Below are 18,740 nucleotides of genomic sequence, written 5' to 3' on the forward strand. Positions count from 1 at the left end.
AATAGGAGAATGAATGCTCTGTAACAATCCTATTCTATAGCATAAATCCATAAAAATATATCTCTCACTCTTGCTACTGCTTCCAACTAGTCAATAATTGGGCTAATAAGCCAGCATAGGGAAACTTCCAAACATTTTTTTAGGAGGCAGTTGACCTTTGTTTTTTAGGGATTTCTTTTTACAAAAATAAAGAGGATCAATTAGAATGTTCTACAACAGCCCAATAGGTTAACCAGAAAAATACTATGTCAATATTATGTTCAAAGTTTGCTTTGTTATTTTACCCTCAAACTCTAAACACTACTACTCTAAGTGTGCACTCCTCTCTTTTCTTCAGTCTTCCTGATTATAGATAATTAGCCTTCAAAACAAGAATATAAACTTTTACAAATCCCAGCACATAAGCTGGGAGCAAAACAAACCCAGATTAGATTTCTTTCAAGACTCAGGCACACACAGTGTAATAATCCTCTTCCATGTCTCTACTCTCAAAAGCTCTGAAATTCAACAGATTGCTTGTTAATATTTAGTTTTCTGTTTGGTCAGTAACAGAAGTGGTAGAGCAACAGAAGATAATGATGGTATTTGCAGTCCTGAATTCATTGGGACTTTATAAAAAATACCCACCCACTAGATATTTGCTCTATTTGAAGGTAAATAGAAACTCTATTTTATGGGTAGATAAATAAGAAAGTGCAAGTTCAAGTGACAAGTGAAAGAAAGAACAGACTAATTAAATTTGAGCATCCCAGCAATGACAGCTTTGCCTGAATAACTTCTCTAGGCACTAAAGGACATGAATTACCTGAACTGCAGCTAACATTGAATTTATGCTTCAAGTTAAACTTAACAGAAGTTATGCCAGAAGGGAGCTCTTTTCCTTCAAAGGTAGAGCTGAGAAATTGCCCAGTGCTGCATCAGATAATTACATACGGCTTTACATAATGGAAACAATGTCCACATATTCAGAGGCTCTTTGTACAACACTGGCTATTATATACAACAGTGCTGTACAGAGAATATCTAATTATGACCTACAGGAATTGTAAATCTAAAATGGTAAAAAACCCCTTCTTGTTGACACTAAAATCAAGTTAGTATGAATGGAATTAAAATAACTTTAAAAGAAGTATCAAAGATTTCGCTGGTGTTCCCCACGTGCAGCAGCTCAGCTTAGTAAAATCTCTGCCTATGTATCCTGCACCTTAACATCCTCATGGACCAGTTACCTTTTCCTCTGGAGAAGAGGTTGGCATCAGCCAATTAAGTTAAAAAATCTGCTATTTGGGAAAAAATAGTACTGGGCACCATTTTTCCTAAAAAATTACCTTTTTTTTGAGTTGAATCATGTTAAACAAAAAGAAAACTTTATACAAAGTGCAAGTTATTTAAAGTCTAATTATGTGAGGCTTCTGCTGCCCGGAATCAGGAAGGGCAAAGAAACTTAGAAGGAACCTTCTAAGTTAATAGAAGGAAGAAACAATTGAACCCAAACCTAGACAGCTGCTTTTAATTATCAAAAGGTTAGTGGTATATCAAGAACGTGTTTGCTAGAATTTTTCTTTAGCAAACATCATATCTCTTTTGTCAGCTTGTTAAAAATAGCCATTACAGTAACAACAGCAGACTCAAATGTGCAAATGATCTGGAGTACAGAGTTTAAGCATCACTGAAGGTGCACTACTTCCTCCTTGACACTGCTACTCTACCCCCAAAAGATATTTTAAACATAATTAATTAAATATAACCAGTAATTTCCAGAGGTTGAGAAAGGAAGTATAAATTTCATGTGGCTGTGTTACACTCAAACAGGGACTTAAAAGAATCCCTCCAACAGCATTTTAAAAAAAGAAAAAAAAAATAGCACCTTAAAGAGGGTCACAGCCAAAAACTGATTATCAGATGTTAGAACAGAGTGGCAGAGTAAGGTATGAGGAAGTCAGCAGATTTCTCCCAAGAGGAAAATACTAAAGAAGCTGACTTGGACCATTTCCAGCTAAGTGGCTCCCTCAGATGCTGGAGGCTTGCTCCTGCTCAACCTCCTCTGCAAAAAAGGCTTCAAGGTCCATTAGCTTCTGACTCAGAAGAACATCTAACTCTGCACTCTGCAGTGCAGCTCTTTTTGCTCGGGTGAAACTACCCACTGCTTTGATTTTGCCTCGTATCTTCCTTTTCCGGGGAAGGGTAAAGTCCTGAAACTCTAGAATCCGCTTTCTCTTTTGCTGGCTGACAGAGATCAAGTGTCCATTTTTCTCCTTGGGCTCCTCAAAGATTGTTTCCAAGCTCCTGGTAAAAGCAAGAACAGAACTCATGAATACTACAGCAGCAGCCAGCTGACACTGACAGGGAGACTGGGGAATTTCATAACCCAGGTAAACACAATTCTAACTTGTACATTTTTACAGCCCCTCCACACCTCTTTAGTGTTATCTACAGCTTACACCTCCTACAATGCACATTACTGCCAGCTGAGTTGTTATTGCTGCACAGACATTTGGGTAGAATCAATTTGTATTTCAGTTCAAAAGCACAATTACAGAATCTTAATTTTACAGAATAAATAGGTTTGAACATTTGATGACAGGCAGTTATTTTTAGTATTTTAAAGAACATATAATTCCCTTTGAATTTTGATAAATAAGTACTGTACTTTGATGGAGACTGGAATGAATGGATGGATGAAAAAATATACAAATCCATACTTAACCAGCTGCAAATTCTTAGTTCATATTCTAGTTCACTTTTTCCCATCCAAACAATAAAAGATACTACTTTCAAATTAACTTTCTCTAGCAGTTTAAACTAGACCAATTTTAAGAATATATCTCCCTCTTAGCTTTCATACACCTTTCATCTCCTCTCTCATAATCCCTAATTAATTTACATTTATTTTAAGTTTTCTTATCAGGAAGCAGAACCAACCTGGCAGGAGGAGGAGACTTATAGTTCTTGTTTGTGTAAATTTCTTCTAGACTAAATTCTTTCTTCTTAAGCCTGAAAAAGTAATGACAAATCAATCAAGAAGGAAGAATACCAAAACAACCTCTCTTCACAGCAAGCAGATTTACAAGAAACAAGTACTGTTTGAATTCTGTGCCTAAATACTAACTAATTACCAAATGCTAACTAATTTAACTGATTGGGGGCAAGGAGGAATGAAAAATGAGCTTAATAAGGAAATAATTTCATACAGTGTTTTTATAAGGTCAGTGTCATGACTTGACCTTTCTGCAGAGGTCAATATTCCTTCCAGCATTCTGTGATGCTTTGAAATAAAGATGCTCAAAAGAAGGGGAAATCCCCTTCACTTTTTTGTGAAAGCTGAGAAACAGTCTTACAGTTTAACAGATTAATACTTCATCTCTCAAGACTGATTTTAGTTACTGACAATGACCAAGCTGATCTCCGAAGAAATGCATTCCTTTGTCAAAGGTGGTACCTGTATTTAGGACAGAAGTCATACTAGATGATGTATGACTGATCTGACCAGTATGATTAGCTGTCACAAGAGATGACTGATTGGAAAACTTTATCAACATCTGGCACTGTGATTACCCACACTTTCACTGAACTAATGCTTCCTTAAGATCATACCCCAAACAAAGAAAGAACTGTGAAAAACTCCCAAAACAATTTGCATCAACAGAACTTCCTAATAGATCACTTCATCTCACTGTGCACTGCAGGTTGATTGATTTTCACTTTATAATTATCAATAAAAACTTATTTTTTCTTTAGAAAAACGAATGCATTGCAGCTTGCTTTTTCACATTTTGCCTAAACTCCAGTCAGTAGTTTTGATCCAGCTGATAGAGCTGTGTCAATCATTTCTTGTAAAGGAAGTAAACATCAGGTGTCGTTCACCTGGGGCTGTATAAAATAGTGGTGCTAAGAGAAGCATTTATTGAAATGATGACACTCACATGCTTTGAGTCCATTTCAGAGGTACAGCTCACCTTTTTGGTTTGGGTAGTCCCATTGGAGTAAGGTTAGGGTCTGGCTTAGGAACAGTTTTCCTGATTCGGATCTGTGACACTTTCTTTGGCCTCTTTTCTGGCTCAGTCTTAAGAAAGAAAGAAAGCAAGAAGGAAAAGAAGAGTTAAAAATCAAGGAAATTAAAACCACACTAGTCAACAGAATTCCCTTTTATTCTGAATATACATTATGTATAAAATAAACATTCCTCTCTGCTTTGCCACTTCCTTTCTGTTTGAATCAAAGCAAGCAGCAGCACAGAGTAGGACCTGCAGCCTGTTTTCTCATCTTTAAAAGTTACTTAATAATATCCAGCAGCAGCAGCCTCAGCTTCTGGAGAACCAAGAGTCACAGAGATCTAAAATATAAAATGAACTCACTTTTTTCAGTTCTGTGTCATCTTGGGATCTCAGACAGGCTGGAACAGAAGCGTCTGCTTCATCAAGGGCAGGGATCTGGAGCTCAGATGCTGAAAGCCTGGGGGGAGATGGCAATGACTCTGGAAGTGCATGAGGCTTTGGTAATGGAAGAGGGAATGAAGTTTCCAGACTGTAACAGAGGAAGAAAGGAATACATGTAGATTGATACCCAACTGATAATGCAACAGCATTCCATGCTCTCAGGAGATGGTCCTAAATTACAATATGGGCACAAAAAGCCAACACAGTTCACAGAAATTGCTCAAGTAAGTGAACTCTGGGACAAACATACAGCCCAAACCTGCTGCAGCCTACATTGGTACTGACACCAACTAAACTGCCAGAGTATTTGAACATTTAATTTCAAATCCACTCTTTTCATACAGCTAAACAGTATACAGCTCTATTTATCAACTACTGATAGAAAGGGATCAATCCTCCTTTTCTGCCAGGAAATTTCTTTGACACAACTATTAATCATACTTTTTGTTTACAGATAAACTTAAAATGCAGCTTTGATACCTGCCATCCCTATACTTAGAGGGAATAGAAGTTTCAGCACCTATCATCCAGCTAATCAAGCAGAAAAGAATTAAATCCAAGTAAGGAATCAAACTTATATAGTTTCAAATAGTCTTTTCATAAGAAGTGGCACAACATGGTTGAAAGTAACAGAACTGTTCTGTGCAATGATCTATGTGGTGTTTGCATAACTGCCCCTCCACTCTTCTCCATTACATCACCCTGTCAGCTTACCTCACCCACTTCTTAATCAGAAAGCTGTTCTGGGAGTGAGCTGCCAAAAGCTGAAAGCCAAAATGACATAAACAATGGCTTTCTGAGGAAAGTTATGATCCCACTATTCAGAATAAATTCCAACATCCCAGAGACTCACCGAATCACATGGCCTGTGGTCTGCAGTGCTCCCATACTCTGTACAGGTAAGTGTGGTAACATGGCACAGCTGGGTCAAAAGAGGAATGAAAAAACAAAACAAAACAAGATAGACAGAAATTAGATCTACACTATAAAAAGATGAGGGAAAAATTATTAGTATAAACTGGACTGTAAGACAAGATGCTCATATCAGGAATGAGAATGAATGACTAAAATGATACAAAACAAAGCTACATCTGCTGTTTAGGCCACTAGATTTCATTGTTAGGGAAACTGTCCTACTTTCATTTAGAAATAGTAGTAATGAGAAAAAGAAATAAAGGCACAGAATGAGAGTGATAGTAATATTGGAAGTCATAATTATTTCAACATAATTACTGAAGTCTGAAAATTGTAATTCTTTCTATAAAAGTCTATATTCCTTATTCAAGATCCCAAGTTTTACCATTAAAGTAACCATAAACCTTGAAGGACTTGGTTACTTAAGAAAATAGTGGATAATGGCAACAGTAACAGGTGAAAGGAAATACTTCCATTACATTAACTCCCTGTTGTCTCCAACTCCCACAGCCTGCAATATCCTTACTTCATTGGAATAACCAAAGGCCTTTCCATAAGGGCTCGTAATTACCAGAATTCTATGGCATAAAAGTCAGCAAAAAATCTCTAAGTCCATTGATATTAAGCTTTACTTTTGTGTCCATACTGTTAATAGCAGGAAATCACTTGGGACAGCTTTTATTACATTCAACAGCAAATCCTGTATTTGCTGTTCTTTCAAACCAACAGTGAAATGCACTTCACTATTCTAAAGTAAAGATGTTACAGCCAGACTGGGATTCTACAAAGGAAATGAAAACCAGCCATGCTGGAAGCACAGGGAAGTCTAGCTATACAAAAAAAGGTCAGAAAGACCCAGTTATTGTGTTTATCACTTATGTCAGAACTGTAATATTTTGTTTCAACATTCCACTCACTATTCCAGTGTCACTGGAACCTTTCTCAATAATGCAGCAGAGCCCTTTCTGTTAGAAACAGAGCTTACTGTTTTATGCAATAAAAATACAAAATTACAAGGACAGAAGGAAATCACCTTATAAATTTTTAATTCAAATAAGCCTTAATTAGAAAAAAACTTCACTGAAAGAATGCTTTTGTTATTGACAGTAGAAGGGACAGTAGAAGAAGGGCAACTACTTTAGTTCCTTGTTCTCCTGGTTATTAAGAATACTAATTGTGAGTGAAATATTTTAAAGAGAACAAATCTTTTCCAGATGAAAATGGCCTGCAGGGAACCTTTTGATTTTTCTGATTTTTAATTATCTTAAAACAGGAGAAGATTTCTGTCATAGTGGGAGCTGAAAATGCTTTTATACTGGACCAAACATACCTCTTATATTTACATACAAAACATCTGAGTGGGACAGATTTACGTCTGCCTCATATACATAGTTGTAAGCTATTTTAGAGAAAAAAACCAAACAGAGTTTTAGGGTATTTTAACCCTGGATTATTTTTCACTTGAAGTAAAAAGGTTTGATTTGAATACACTCCCTCTGGGAAAAAGATCACTCATAGCAAAGCATGCAGTTTTCCAATTGTTCTTTATGTCAGGAATGAAATCCTCTTACACATCAGCTAACTGGATATGCTGTCCTGAGCTGCTGAGGAGCCTGCAGACTTAAGGATGTGGGAAAACCCCCAAGTTCTGATCTCCCAGTCCAAGGAGAGCATGCCTCAGCAACACAAACCACTAAATTCCCCTCATACACACAACTAAGTTTTAAAAAGATGTTTGTTTTGTTTTTAACAATGTGTTATCTTTAAGTTTAGGGCTCAAACTGTACTTTACTGGTATGATCACCTCCTGAGTATGGAATGGAAATGGAAGCAAGTCCCATAGAATGTGCAGCAAGTTGTCTCTTTGACATTATTGAACTTAATTCTTTCAGTGCAGACAGCTCCAGAATGCAGAAGCACTTTCATAAGCTCACTCACACATTTGATAGACATGAGAATTTGTCCTAGCAAGTGATAAACTTTTAGGTATGTTACCCATTTATACAAAGAAAACTGCAGCATTGGTTATCTTGCAAGATTTTTGGTTATACTTGTGTCAATCTGTGACTTAGGCTGAATTCAACAGTTGTCTACAGACTGCCACACTAATCAAAACAATTAATTAAATAGACTTTGCTACAGTGCTCATGAGTTCTCTGTCCAGGAATTGCAAGGCGACAAAATCAGGGACTGAACTGAACTGCCCCATGCTACTGAGGGATAAAAGGCAAAATCTTTGCTCAGGGGCATGCAAAAATCCTGTAACAGAGCTAGAAACTTCTTTCATTCTTTTTATTAGCAAAATTATCTTAAATGCTCATAGCAAAGTAAAATTAAATACACAAAGTAGATTTTGGTCCTCTTCCCACTCATAACAAGATTGACACACAGAAACATTCATTACCACTGTTAACTGGAGCTACATTTGCTTGTGCCAGCACCACGTATGAAAAGCCATAGCATGCATAAAGAGGTTTCAATTAGCATAGAATGGTCATGAAATACAATTGAAAATGTTACTGAATGACACCCTCCCACCCTTTACAATTCTTCCTAACCTGATATAGAGCATTTTGCAGTGGGTTCCAAGGGGTATTTGTGGCTCAGACCTCTGAAAAAAACTTTCCTACCTCAGAAATCCAGTTCCTCTGCAGTCACTCTGAATAGACCTAATGAAGTAGCTCACCTTTTGCATTATATACTCTGATGCATGGTGTGTATATTTTGCAAGGGAGAAGAAAATAGAGTTAGCCATTCTGCCAAAACAGGATAGTATTACAGAAGTGAAGGCAAATATATTTAAATTCAGCTAACAGACTGTTCTGTAAGAAAGGATCTTCCACGTTGAGCCATTCCTGGAGCAGAATGTGTAGATCTGGAACAGGAGAAACTGATGCTCCAGTGCAAGCTGCAATTACCCTCTCCCTCCCAAAAAGGAGCCAGTATATACCCTGCACACATTTAATCTCAGAAATAAGTTGTTGGGTTTTACCTGTTCTCGATGCCCACACTTGGCTGCCACTTGCAGTGATTGGAATGGAGAGAAGTGATTTCGGAAGGACGGGCAGAAGGACCATGCTGACTCCATATGGACAATACCCTGCCCAGTGAGTACGGCAATGAGGAGACGAGCTCATCGGATACACACCTCGGGTACCTGTCCCCTTTCAAACCCTGTGCCAGCTGCGATATAAATAGTCTCTGGATCGTAGGAATATGACTGGTTAAGTTTCTTCTTCTTGTCCAAATCCTGTAACATCCAGGGGAAGAAAGTGCTAACACTGTGTGAAGGCCAAGCGTGGAACAACCTCCTCTTCTTCCAGCTACAGTGTTTATTCCGGGGTCAGGATGAACAGCAACAGTCCTGGGGGTTGTTGTGGAGTGAGAGGAGTGAAGCTCATTATTTACACTGGAATCTTCCTTGAAAGCTGTTGTATCTGAACAGCTCTGAGACAGGAGAAAAGACAAAGTCCACTTTGAAGCTGGCGCTGGAGTTTCTCTGAAGACTGGGCTGTGATGTACAGAGTGCTGGGATGTAATCCCTCTGAGGTCTGTCACAGGACTGGAGTCCAATTTTATGTGAAAAGAAATTGGGAAAACAGAGGTGTCCAAGAAAGGGGTTGGAGGCGTGTGGCTTAAGTCTGAAGAAAGTATTTTGGTAGTTTGTACAGGATAAAGGGCCAAAGGCTGAAAGCTGAACATCTTGGTACACCAGCTGTCAGCCCAGCGTGAGTGTACATTCCTGTTAATGCAAGAAAAGGCTTCCAAGAGATTTTTAGCTCTACATTGGCTGTACCTGTCACCCGCTGGAAGAATTTCTGAAGAATATGGCAGACGTTCTAAGTTACGGTTGCTTTTGGCAGGGGCCAGGAGCTTGTTGGCCATTGCAGACAATTTGCTCAACAATGCTGGGTCTTTGGTACATTTTCTAAATTTCAAGCTGTTCAACAAACTGCACCCCTTGGCCCTCTGCCTTGGCATATGCGCAAATCTCATGGCTGTTTCCTTTTCCACTGTTGGTGGTTTACATGGAAAGTACAAAGATTCCAGAAGCGTGTTCTCCTGTTTAGGGAATACTTCCAGGGGAATCTCAAAGAAAGGTGAACTTTTAATTTTTTTGATTTTTCTTCCTGTTTTTAGCTGATACAATGTAGGAACTTTTTTGCATGCCCTTCCAGGTTGTATTTTTAATGGAAGAGGTCCTCTTAGTTTATTTGTAGTTCCTCTTTGTTTACGTGTACTTCCAAAGGCACCAGGGATCCCATCATACCGTAAATTAAGGTTCAGGTTTTCCATTTCTGAATCCTGAGTCTTCAAAAACTGTGAACTAATAAAATCTGTGGTAATCTTTGGCGTTTTAACTTCTTGTAAAGTGCTACATAGTTTACTTTCACTGCCTCTTACAGCAAGAATCTCCTCTGAAGCGCCTCCAAACTTCGTATTTCTAGATGTCATCAACTCAGCTGAAGAGCTGTGTAAGAGTTCAGAACTGTGCAACATACTTGGTTGCAGTATGATTTTAGCCTTCTCCTGATGTTCTAACTTCTGTTCTTGTTGTGCCTTGCCCAACTGATGTACTTCCATCTTTCCATACTTCTTTTGTTTAAGTCCTTGACATTCCTCTATTTGATTAAGTCTCTCTGAACCTAAAGTCCCATTTTGCTTGCAAACTGCACGAGTTGGTGCTTTGTCCTGGCCTTCTGTTACCTCCTTTACATTATCTTTGCTCTGTGCATTTAATTTGTAAAGCACACATGCTTCACTGCAAACCACACAGTTCGGGGATGGTTGTTTGCAACTGTCTGATAGTGTGCTCGGAGGTGGAGAAAACGTGGGTGTTGTATCATCCTGCACTTCTGGGGCAGCCTCTGTGTCAGATACAGCTCCAGCCTGATAATCATGCACAGTTTGTGAAAGTACACTGGTATGTGCTAAGTTTGGGAGCTTTGTATCATTTTGTCTTTCATCTGAAAGATTTTTTAATTTGGATCTTGGGATTTCTTCCAAAACCTTTCCATAATTCTCAGTCCTGAGAGGGACTATTTTACTACCAGACTCTTTAGAGTCTTCTAAGGCCCATGGACAATCTTTGGGCAACCTTCGTCTAGGGGCTACCTCTTTTTCTATCTTCTCTTCTACACACGTGTTCTTCAACTTCTCTTCACCAGGAGGACTTTTTGGTGAGCTCATGTCCATGCCTTTCACAGTTGGTGTGCAAAGACCTTCACCTTCCAGACTTCCTTTGCTGTGGGCACAAACTCTTGAGCTTTTGGCACCATTCAGAGAGCCAGCTGCTGATTCATCCCCTGAAGATGGAACCTCAACATTGCTGGATTTTTTCTTAACGGAAATTATTACAGAAAGAATTTTTGTCATTGAACTATCTTTGTTTAATTTTTTGACTGAAGATGAAGTATCTCTCTGTGTATTCTCAGGTGACATACACAGCTTTTCTTTCTCAGTCAGAGAGATATGAGAGTTCAGAGCTGACATTGTTTCTGAATCCATCTGAGTCCTATCAGAAGTTTCTTGGATATCAAACTTTTCAGAATGGAATGCACAAATACCCCTTTGATCACCAGTTTCTTTACCAGGCTCAAAAGTTAACTGTGGGCAAGAGTTATTTAAGATAGGAGTTATACTCAGATTTTCTCTGTTTTCTGTATCCAAAAGCACATTCCTATTTTTCAGCTTATCTGTATTCTTAAACTTCTCTTCATCAGAAGGACTTTTTGATGAGGTCAAGTCCATGCCTTTCACAGTTGGTGTGCAAAGCCCCTCACCTTTCAGACTTTCTTTGCTGTGGGCACAAACTCTTGAGCTTTTGGCACCATTCAGAGAGCCAGCTGCTGATTCATTCCCTAAAGATGGAACCTCAACATTGCTGGATTTTTTCTTAACGGAAATTGTTACAGAAAGAATTTTTGTCATTGAAGTACCTTTGCTAAAAGCTTCAGCTGCAGATGAATCACAATTATCTCTTTGTGTACTCTCAGGTGACATATGCAACTCTTCTTTGTCAGGTAGAGAAATGTGAGAGTGTAGAGCTGACACAGTTTCTGAATCTGCCCGAGTCTCAACACAAGATTCTTGGATGTCAAACTTTCCCAAATCAGATGGACAAACACCCCTTAGAGCATCAGTTTCTTTACCAGGCTCAAAAGTTAACTGAGGGCAAGAGTTATTTAAGATAGGAGTTATACTCAGACTTTCTCTGTTTTCTGTATCTGAAAGCACATTCCTATTTTCTGGCTTGTATGAAAGACTCCCATGAATTGATGAAATGGGCAGAAATTGAGCACTAATTGTGTTTTCCTGGTTCTCCACCAACCACTTCATCTTTGGCAAAGATTTCTGCGCTTTGTTTCCTGCAAACACCAGCTCTGCTTTCTCTTTTGCACATACGGTAAAATGAGCCTGCTGTGAGCAATGTTGTTTGTCATCAAAAAAGTTTTCTTCAAGAGTTCCTTTATTGTTTCTTTCGCATCTGTTCTCACATTCTTGCAGTCTGACTGTCTTCTGTTCAATTAGATCACTGATGGAGTCCGTGTATCCCGAAGAATCTTCATTTTTCACACCAATTAAAGAGTCCAAACCCATTACATTCTCTTGTAGACCTCCTTCAAACCTGGCTTCTCTTGCATATTTATGGTCTAACAGAGGCAGGTCACCATCTGTTTTTAGCAGAACCTCTTCACTGTGATTAGGACCAATTTCATCTTTTTCCACAGAACCACCCATGGTTTGTAAGCCAGTGTTTGGTTGGTTGGTTAAACTTTCTGAATGTTGCTCACTGCCCAGCACTGGGACATCAGACTCCCTCTGACATGGATGAAACTGATTTCCCATTAGACAAAGGGTCTCTTCTGTTTGGCCAGCATGTTGTGTTGGAATGTTCACGTTGTCAGGTGCTGGGTGTGGATCACAGGTTGAAGTGCTACACTCGGAGGGATCAGCTGTGAGCAATGGCATTTCTTCCTGCTCACATGTGTTGAGTTCTCTTTTCCGTGGGCCTAACAGAGAGTTGTAAAATCCAAAATTATGAGCACGGGTGTTTTTGTTCAAATATCTGACTAATAGCTGTTCACTAGTCTTATTTCTCTGATTGCTTTCAGGAGCATTTTGGGAATCCACAGCTCTTGTTTTATCAAATTCATCTGTCTGGGAAGCACGCATGCCAATCTGTTCTTTTGCCTCCTCTCTGTCACAGACAATTTCACTGCCCATTACTTTACAAAGATCCAATTGTTCCACAACCTCCATATTCTTATTAGAAATCTCATCTCTTGCCAAGGTAGCAGTAGACTTCTCTGCAGTATATGCTGAACAAAACATGGGTTTTCCTGTGGGAATGTCATTTATCCCATACAGAGCTATACCTCTGTTGCCCCAGTCATTTTCACAAAGAGATCCACATGCCAAAGGGGCATGTGCTTCTGGAAAGATGATTGCCTCTTTACTGTTATATCCTGATGAAGATTCTCCTTCCAAATTATCATTTTCTTCAATCTTACCAACTTCAACACCAAAAGAATGACTGTCCAGGAAAACTTCATCCACACGTGTACTCCCTGATAAAATACAGGAAGGACTGGCAGCTGTACACTGTTTTTTTATATTCTGATTATTACAAATCCATGTGTGACAATGTTCATTTTCTAAACCAGTGACTACTCTCTCCATATTTCCTGCAGAAGATTTTACGTTCATTTGGGATATTCTGATTGCTGTATTAGGGTTATCAAAAGTCATGGAATTTACAGAAGACTTGAATTTGTCTTCATGAAGCAAAACTTCAGGAATTGGTTCCACTGTTGTTCCAGAAACACCAACTGATTCTTTTCTAGACAGATTACCCCAAGCCTGGTCCCTGCATGAAACTTCATTAGCAGTACAAGGAAGACACTCATTATAATGAGGTTCTCTTGATTTTTGTAAAACAGGAGGTAGAGTTACATTTAGTGTATAAAACAAATTGGTTTTGCTCCCAGTGGATAAGCTGTCACTACTCTCAGCTTCTGGAGCTCCAACTAAACGACCAGCGAACTCTTCTGATGTTATATTGCTCTCAGATTCCTTTTCAAGCAGTTGTGCCTTGGGTGAGTCTTTTCCTGGCTTGGTTCCAAGATCAAGACAGCTGTGATTACTGAGAGGAGGAATTTTATTGGCAGTACTATAAAAGCATATGCCTCTCTGTCCAGTTTCATGGGAAGCAATGTTACTTGTTTCCACCCACAAACAATTTTCTTTTATATCATTCTTGCATGGGTCACTGACAGAAAATTGCCACTGGTCCTTTTTCAACTTATCACCTTCTGAAGGGAGTATTTTAAATTTTTCTTTTGAGAACTTATCAGAAGATGGAGCAACAGAAGTAAAAACTGGAGAACGACAATGCTCAGAATCAGCAGCCTCTTGAGCTTCAGGCCAGCTACACATTTCAATGTTATCTCCCACAGCAATTTTTCTCCAGACTTCAGCAGCCTCTTCAGGTTCAGAGCTGTGTGATTTTCCTGTAGTAGCACTTACTTCCCTAGGATCAGGTTTTGCACTAGATAATCCTTTGTTCCTTACCACTGAAATCTGTTCTACTGGTACAGATGTGGAGGTTTGGTTTTCTAAAAACCCAGTTCCATGATCATAAAGAGTGTGATGTTTGATGTTTTGGGGAAGGTACTTCTGGGGGGTTTCATTGATAATTCCATGAACTGCAGAATGGCTTTCTAGAGATGAATTTCGAAAGTCCAGATAAGAGATGCTTTTCAGAACCGGGCATAAAACTTCAGAACTTTGTGTGGAGAGTGTTCTACAGCTTTCTGCTGAGAACAATTCATGAGGTTCATTTTGTTCAGGTACAGTACCCTTAAAGAAGTCATAAGCATAATTTTCTTCATCCTGCTGACAAGTCTGGCAATTAACAAATGACGAACTGAATTCATTAAGACGATTTTGTCTGGGTAACTTTTCTTCTCTAATCTCCAAAACAGATACACCATTCCCCCCTGCTCTCAATGGCATGGCAGCATGGGCTTTTGACCCACTATAGTCACTTGTTTCTTGTGGATAATCTGTAGCTGCTCCGATGTCCATGACTTTTAAAGGCTCTAAAAAACCTAAGATGTTGGTTTCTGAAACCCCAGCTCTGGCCATGACTGTGTCTACGTCTGGGCATTGATTCCTTTCAGGTGGAAGACCTTTACTCACTCTGTCATTCCTGCATCCTGCTTTACTAAATATTCTAGTCCCATCAGCCTTCATACCTTGTACTTCTTCAGTGAGCTTTGGCAGAGTTTCAGCTGTCACCTGAACATTTGCTTGGTTTTCTTCTGCATGAGAAAAAAATAAAGCAAATCAGAGCCATAAGCTAAATTTAGAATGCATTCATCTTATTAAGTACCTTTTGTTGTTGTACACAACACTCTATGCAGTGTTGGTTACCAAAATGTTCTTAAAAGTGAGAATTTATGCTAACAATTTTACTACAAGTCTTTAGAGGAAAAAACAAACTACTCCACCACACAGCTAAGGCAAGAAAAACAATCCTTTCCCATACAGACATTCCCATGAGCAACAGGCATTCCAAGTCCTGTAAATTTCAGATTCCTCTGATATCAAGCTAGGTTAATGCAGGTCCTGTAATTTAACACATAGGAAACCAGGGCCAACATTAAAATAATGCTTATTTGTAATATCAAAATTCAGTAAAGGCTGGGACTTGATCTGCTCCAGCCTAGAAATATGGCTGTGCATTGTATGGACATTTCCATTTCTTCTTCCTTGAAGACAAGTCTGTCAGTAACTCATCCATAGGAAAACAGGACATATCTCACCTGCCCAAGCAATTTGGGTTATTCATAAACTTTTTCTGTAAAATCACAAAGAAGGTGCTAATTAAAAAAATTACACTTCCTGTAGAATATCTTCATTCTCAAAACTTTACGGGGAACGTATTTACTCAGACTTCTGCAGATCTTTTCCCTATGTTCTAGTAAGCACCAAGACTATATGGCATTTGTCAGCTAAAAACAAGTTTAGGTAAAGATAGCAGGGAGGGAAAAAGAAATAATTACTAGATGCAGTGACCAAAGTACTTGGAGTTAGAAGATTATGGAGGATTGTAATGACATTAATAATTACTTTAGCTATCCTCCTTCTTCAGATTTTGCACTTTTAATTTTATTTTTTAGAACACTCAAAAGTGAATGAATAATACTTTTACATATATATATGCTATTAGTGGTCTCAAATACTCCATCTTTAAAAGGAAATAAAAACATCTGCTATTAACAACCTTTTTTGCTTTGGAAACAACTAAAACACATCTTCTACAGAAAAGGTCTTCAGGCAAGTACATCCCCTTCCAGGAGAAAGAAAAGCATTAGGTTTTGATATTGTTATAGTTACACATGGTAATACTTTCTACCATAAAACAAAATAAATGAGCCATCCCACCATCACTCATCCATTTCAAATCAACAGTAAATAACTGTGAGAGAAGCGGGGGCTGGATAGGGATGTACAGCTACAATAACTACCTGTGTTCCTCAGAGATCCTGCGGTTTCAGCCCAGCAGGTTCTCAAGGACTTTGTTCCTTGCTCGTTTAAGTGAGGGTCCTCCTGAAACAAGACAGAAATAGCAGTGGAAAATGTTAGATTTTCTGAAGTGTGTCATGTCTCAGGGACTGCATCTGCTCAGCTGGGTTAGCTCAAAACAAGAAATTCACTAAGAAACCTCCAGACGTATCAGCCTTGGCCAGAGGCAGCCTTGCATTGCAAGGGCTTCACACAAGCACCAAGGATGTATCCCCCAAATGCCTGGATTTAGCAGCAATGAAGATTTGTGATGTGGCAGCTAAAATGTAAAAGCACATCTTAAAATGCAAGTTGTTGACAATTGGAATAGGAAGAATAATCCAGTCTCAAAGTCTAGTTCACACCCCCAAACCACTACCACTAGACTTCTGGGAAGATGTGTGCATTTTCTGTCTCTATTAGAATTTGCCTTCTATTATTCCTTGGGCTCAAAACCATAAAGCCAGGAACAGATTACCTAGGTCTGCCAGCAAAACAACCAAACCATGACCCCACAACCATACTACCTGCTTTTAGAAATATGTGACAATTCATACTGGAAAACTGAATGACTATAAAAAATTTAATAATTTTAATTTCACAAAAATGATAAATCAATTAAAAAAAAATCAGATAAATTAAACAGATATCAAAATTTGGAATTGAACACATGAATTATTTTAATATTATGCAAATAATTAAGGCAAAACACTCAGCTGTGCACCTCGTTACATATCTGCCTTACACCATTCCAACAGTATTTAAGCAAGTGAAAACACGGATATTTTAAAATACTGCTGGTCTACTGAACTCCAGTCTAATTTTTCACTGGATCCACAATAATCCAGATACTGACCCACACACACACCCTGGACATGTCCAAGGCCAGGCTGGACAGGGTTCTGAGAAACCCGGTCTAGTGGAAGGTGTCCCTGCCCATGGCATGGGGTTGGAACAAGATGAACTTCAAGGTCCTCTTCCCACCCACACCATTTTATGATTCTATACTAGAAGATGCAAAAAATAACCAGGAAGGCCATTGCCAAACCCACTGCCTACTGACTCTAACCCTAAATTCAAATTATCAAGCAGGGATTCATTTCTGCATTCACTTACTTGTTCTGACCAACCTTCCCCCAGAGTTAAAGGACAAAATTCAGCATGATGGTCCTCAGCACCTTGTGCCTCTACATCTTCTTTCTGGTATCCATCACTAGCACAGTCTAGTTTCCTAAAGTGTCCTCTTCTCCTTTTTTCATCCTCTGCAAGGTCTCCAGCCTGTAATAATTCTTCAGGAAAGGATTCTGCTGGCCCATGAGAAATCACCTGGAGCATATCACCCATATCCTCTGTCTTCTGGCAAAAGTTTCCCGTGGCAGAAGTCCATGGCCCATCGCTGTGTGCCAGCACGGGTACCGGCCCATCAGACTGTGCATCCAATCCAAGGCTGGGCCCCGGCACGGCCATGAGCTCTGTGGAGATGCTCTCTGGCAGCCCAGTGTACAACTCCTCTATCACAGCAGACACAGGAGAATCAAGGAGAGACTCCACCCCAGATGAGAGCATCAGGGCTGTTGAAGATCAGTTGCCCTGAGTTTTTCAGTTTATCCTAAAAATAAAAGCAGTGTTAAATCAATGTACATTGGATTAACCATAGAAAACTCTGAGCTGGAAAGGGCCCTCAAGGATCACTTAAGTTCAACTCCTGGACTAGATTAAAAGGAAAAGCTTAATTCCTCAAGATTCAAGTATGTGTGTTTAAGAAAGATAATTCCAAATATGTCTTTAAGAAAGGTGCTGATTAACATTTGAGTATCTAAAGAAATGCTTCAGGAACAAAAGAAGAAAGTAGAGCCAAATAGATATCCCCAAGCCTCATTTTCACATTCAAACATCTCCCTGCAGATTTAACCACATCTTCTGAAAAACTTGACAAGAGATTTTAAAGCATATCACCGGGGCTTGTATCAGACATCCTCCTCCTTTACTAAAACTAAAGCATCGTTTGATTTCCTGGGATGTTAGTGAGTTTCTAGCCTTTGGAAAAAAAGCTCCAACTTTTCTTCACATTCTCTGCCTCAAACGAACACTTTCTAAGCCAGCAGCCAGTACCTCTGAGCTCTCTCAGGTGAGCAGCTGACACGCAGGACAGAGGATGTGCCAGGACACAGCCCCGCTCCCGGACCCGAGCGCGGAGCTGCTCGGTGACACGGGCCAGAGCTGACACCGCTCCTGCCGGCACCGGGAAACCGCCGCCGGCAAACCGCTCCTGAAGGCTCACGGATACGAGCGGGCTAAGCCAGGCCTTTAGAGGAGCATCCGTGTGCCAAAACACGGGCTCGTCAGCCGAGCGTTATCTGTCCCTGAGCAGAAACACGTGAAATTCGCCCCAGCCTCCTGGGAACACGCGAGGCCACCCGTCCCCGGGAGAGCATCACCCTCCCGGCGACGCTGTCCGAGCCCAGCCGCGGCAGGACCGGGGCCACCCTTTGTCCCAAGCGCCGCAGCAGCGCCCATGGACTCGGCCCCGAGCCCCGCTCCTTCTCCGCGGCAGCAGCCCCGGCACCGGCCGGCCCCGAGACAGCCCACCGGAGATCGCCGCTCTCGGTAATTACACAACCGCCGGTGTCTCCCCCGCGCCCGGGCTGGGCAGGGCCCCCGCCGGCCCCTCGGCCCCGCTCCAACTCCCAGCCGGCGGCGGCGAGCGCAAGAGGCGGGGCCGCGCCGGGACACCCCCGCGCCCCGCCCGGCGCCGTTACCTGAGCGGCGGCGGCCGCCGGCCCCGCAGTGCGCGCCCGCCGCGCCGCGCCCCGCCCC

At 40.4% G+C, this 18,740-nt stretch overlaps 1 protein-coding gene across 1 annotated transcript; it reads right to left on the reverse strand.

The window, feature by feature from the left end:
* Positions 1-1,854: 1,854 nt before the first annotated feature.
* On the reverse strand, positions 1,855-18,662 carry PRR14L (proline rich 14 like). Its single transcript, XM_058851484.1, has 9 exons — positions 18,036-18,662; positions 17,040-17,532; positions 15,887-15,968; positions 8,344-14,677; positions 5,290-5,358; positions 4,356-4,524; positions 3,957-4,063; positions 2,923-2,994; positions 1,855-2,286 (listed from the first exon to the last, which is right to left on the reverse strand). Exons 2-9 carry the CDS (start codon positions 17,487-17,489, stop codon positions 2,010-2,012), a joined length of 7,560 nt encoding a protein of 2,519 aa, XP_058707467.1. The 5' UTR covers positions 17,490-17,532; positions 18,036-18,662; the 3' UTR covers positions 1,855-2,009.
* Between the last annotated feature and the right edge of the window lie 78 nt (positions 18,663-18,740).

Source organism: Poecile atricapillus, chromosome 16, assembly GCF_030490865.1.
Source record: "Poecile atricapillus isolate bPoeAtr1 chromosome 16, bPoeAtr1.hap1, whole genome shotgun sequence".
Taxonomy (NCBI): domain Eukaryota; kingdom Metazoa; phylum Chordata; class Aves; order Passeriformes; family Paridae; genus Poecile; species Poecile atricapillus.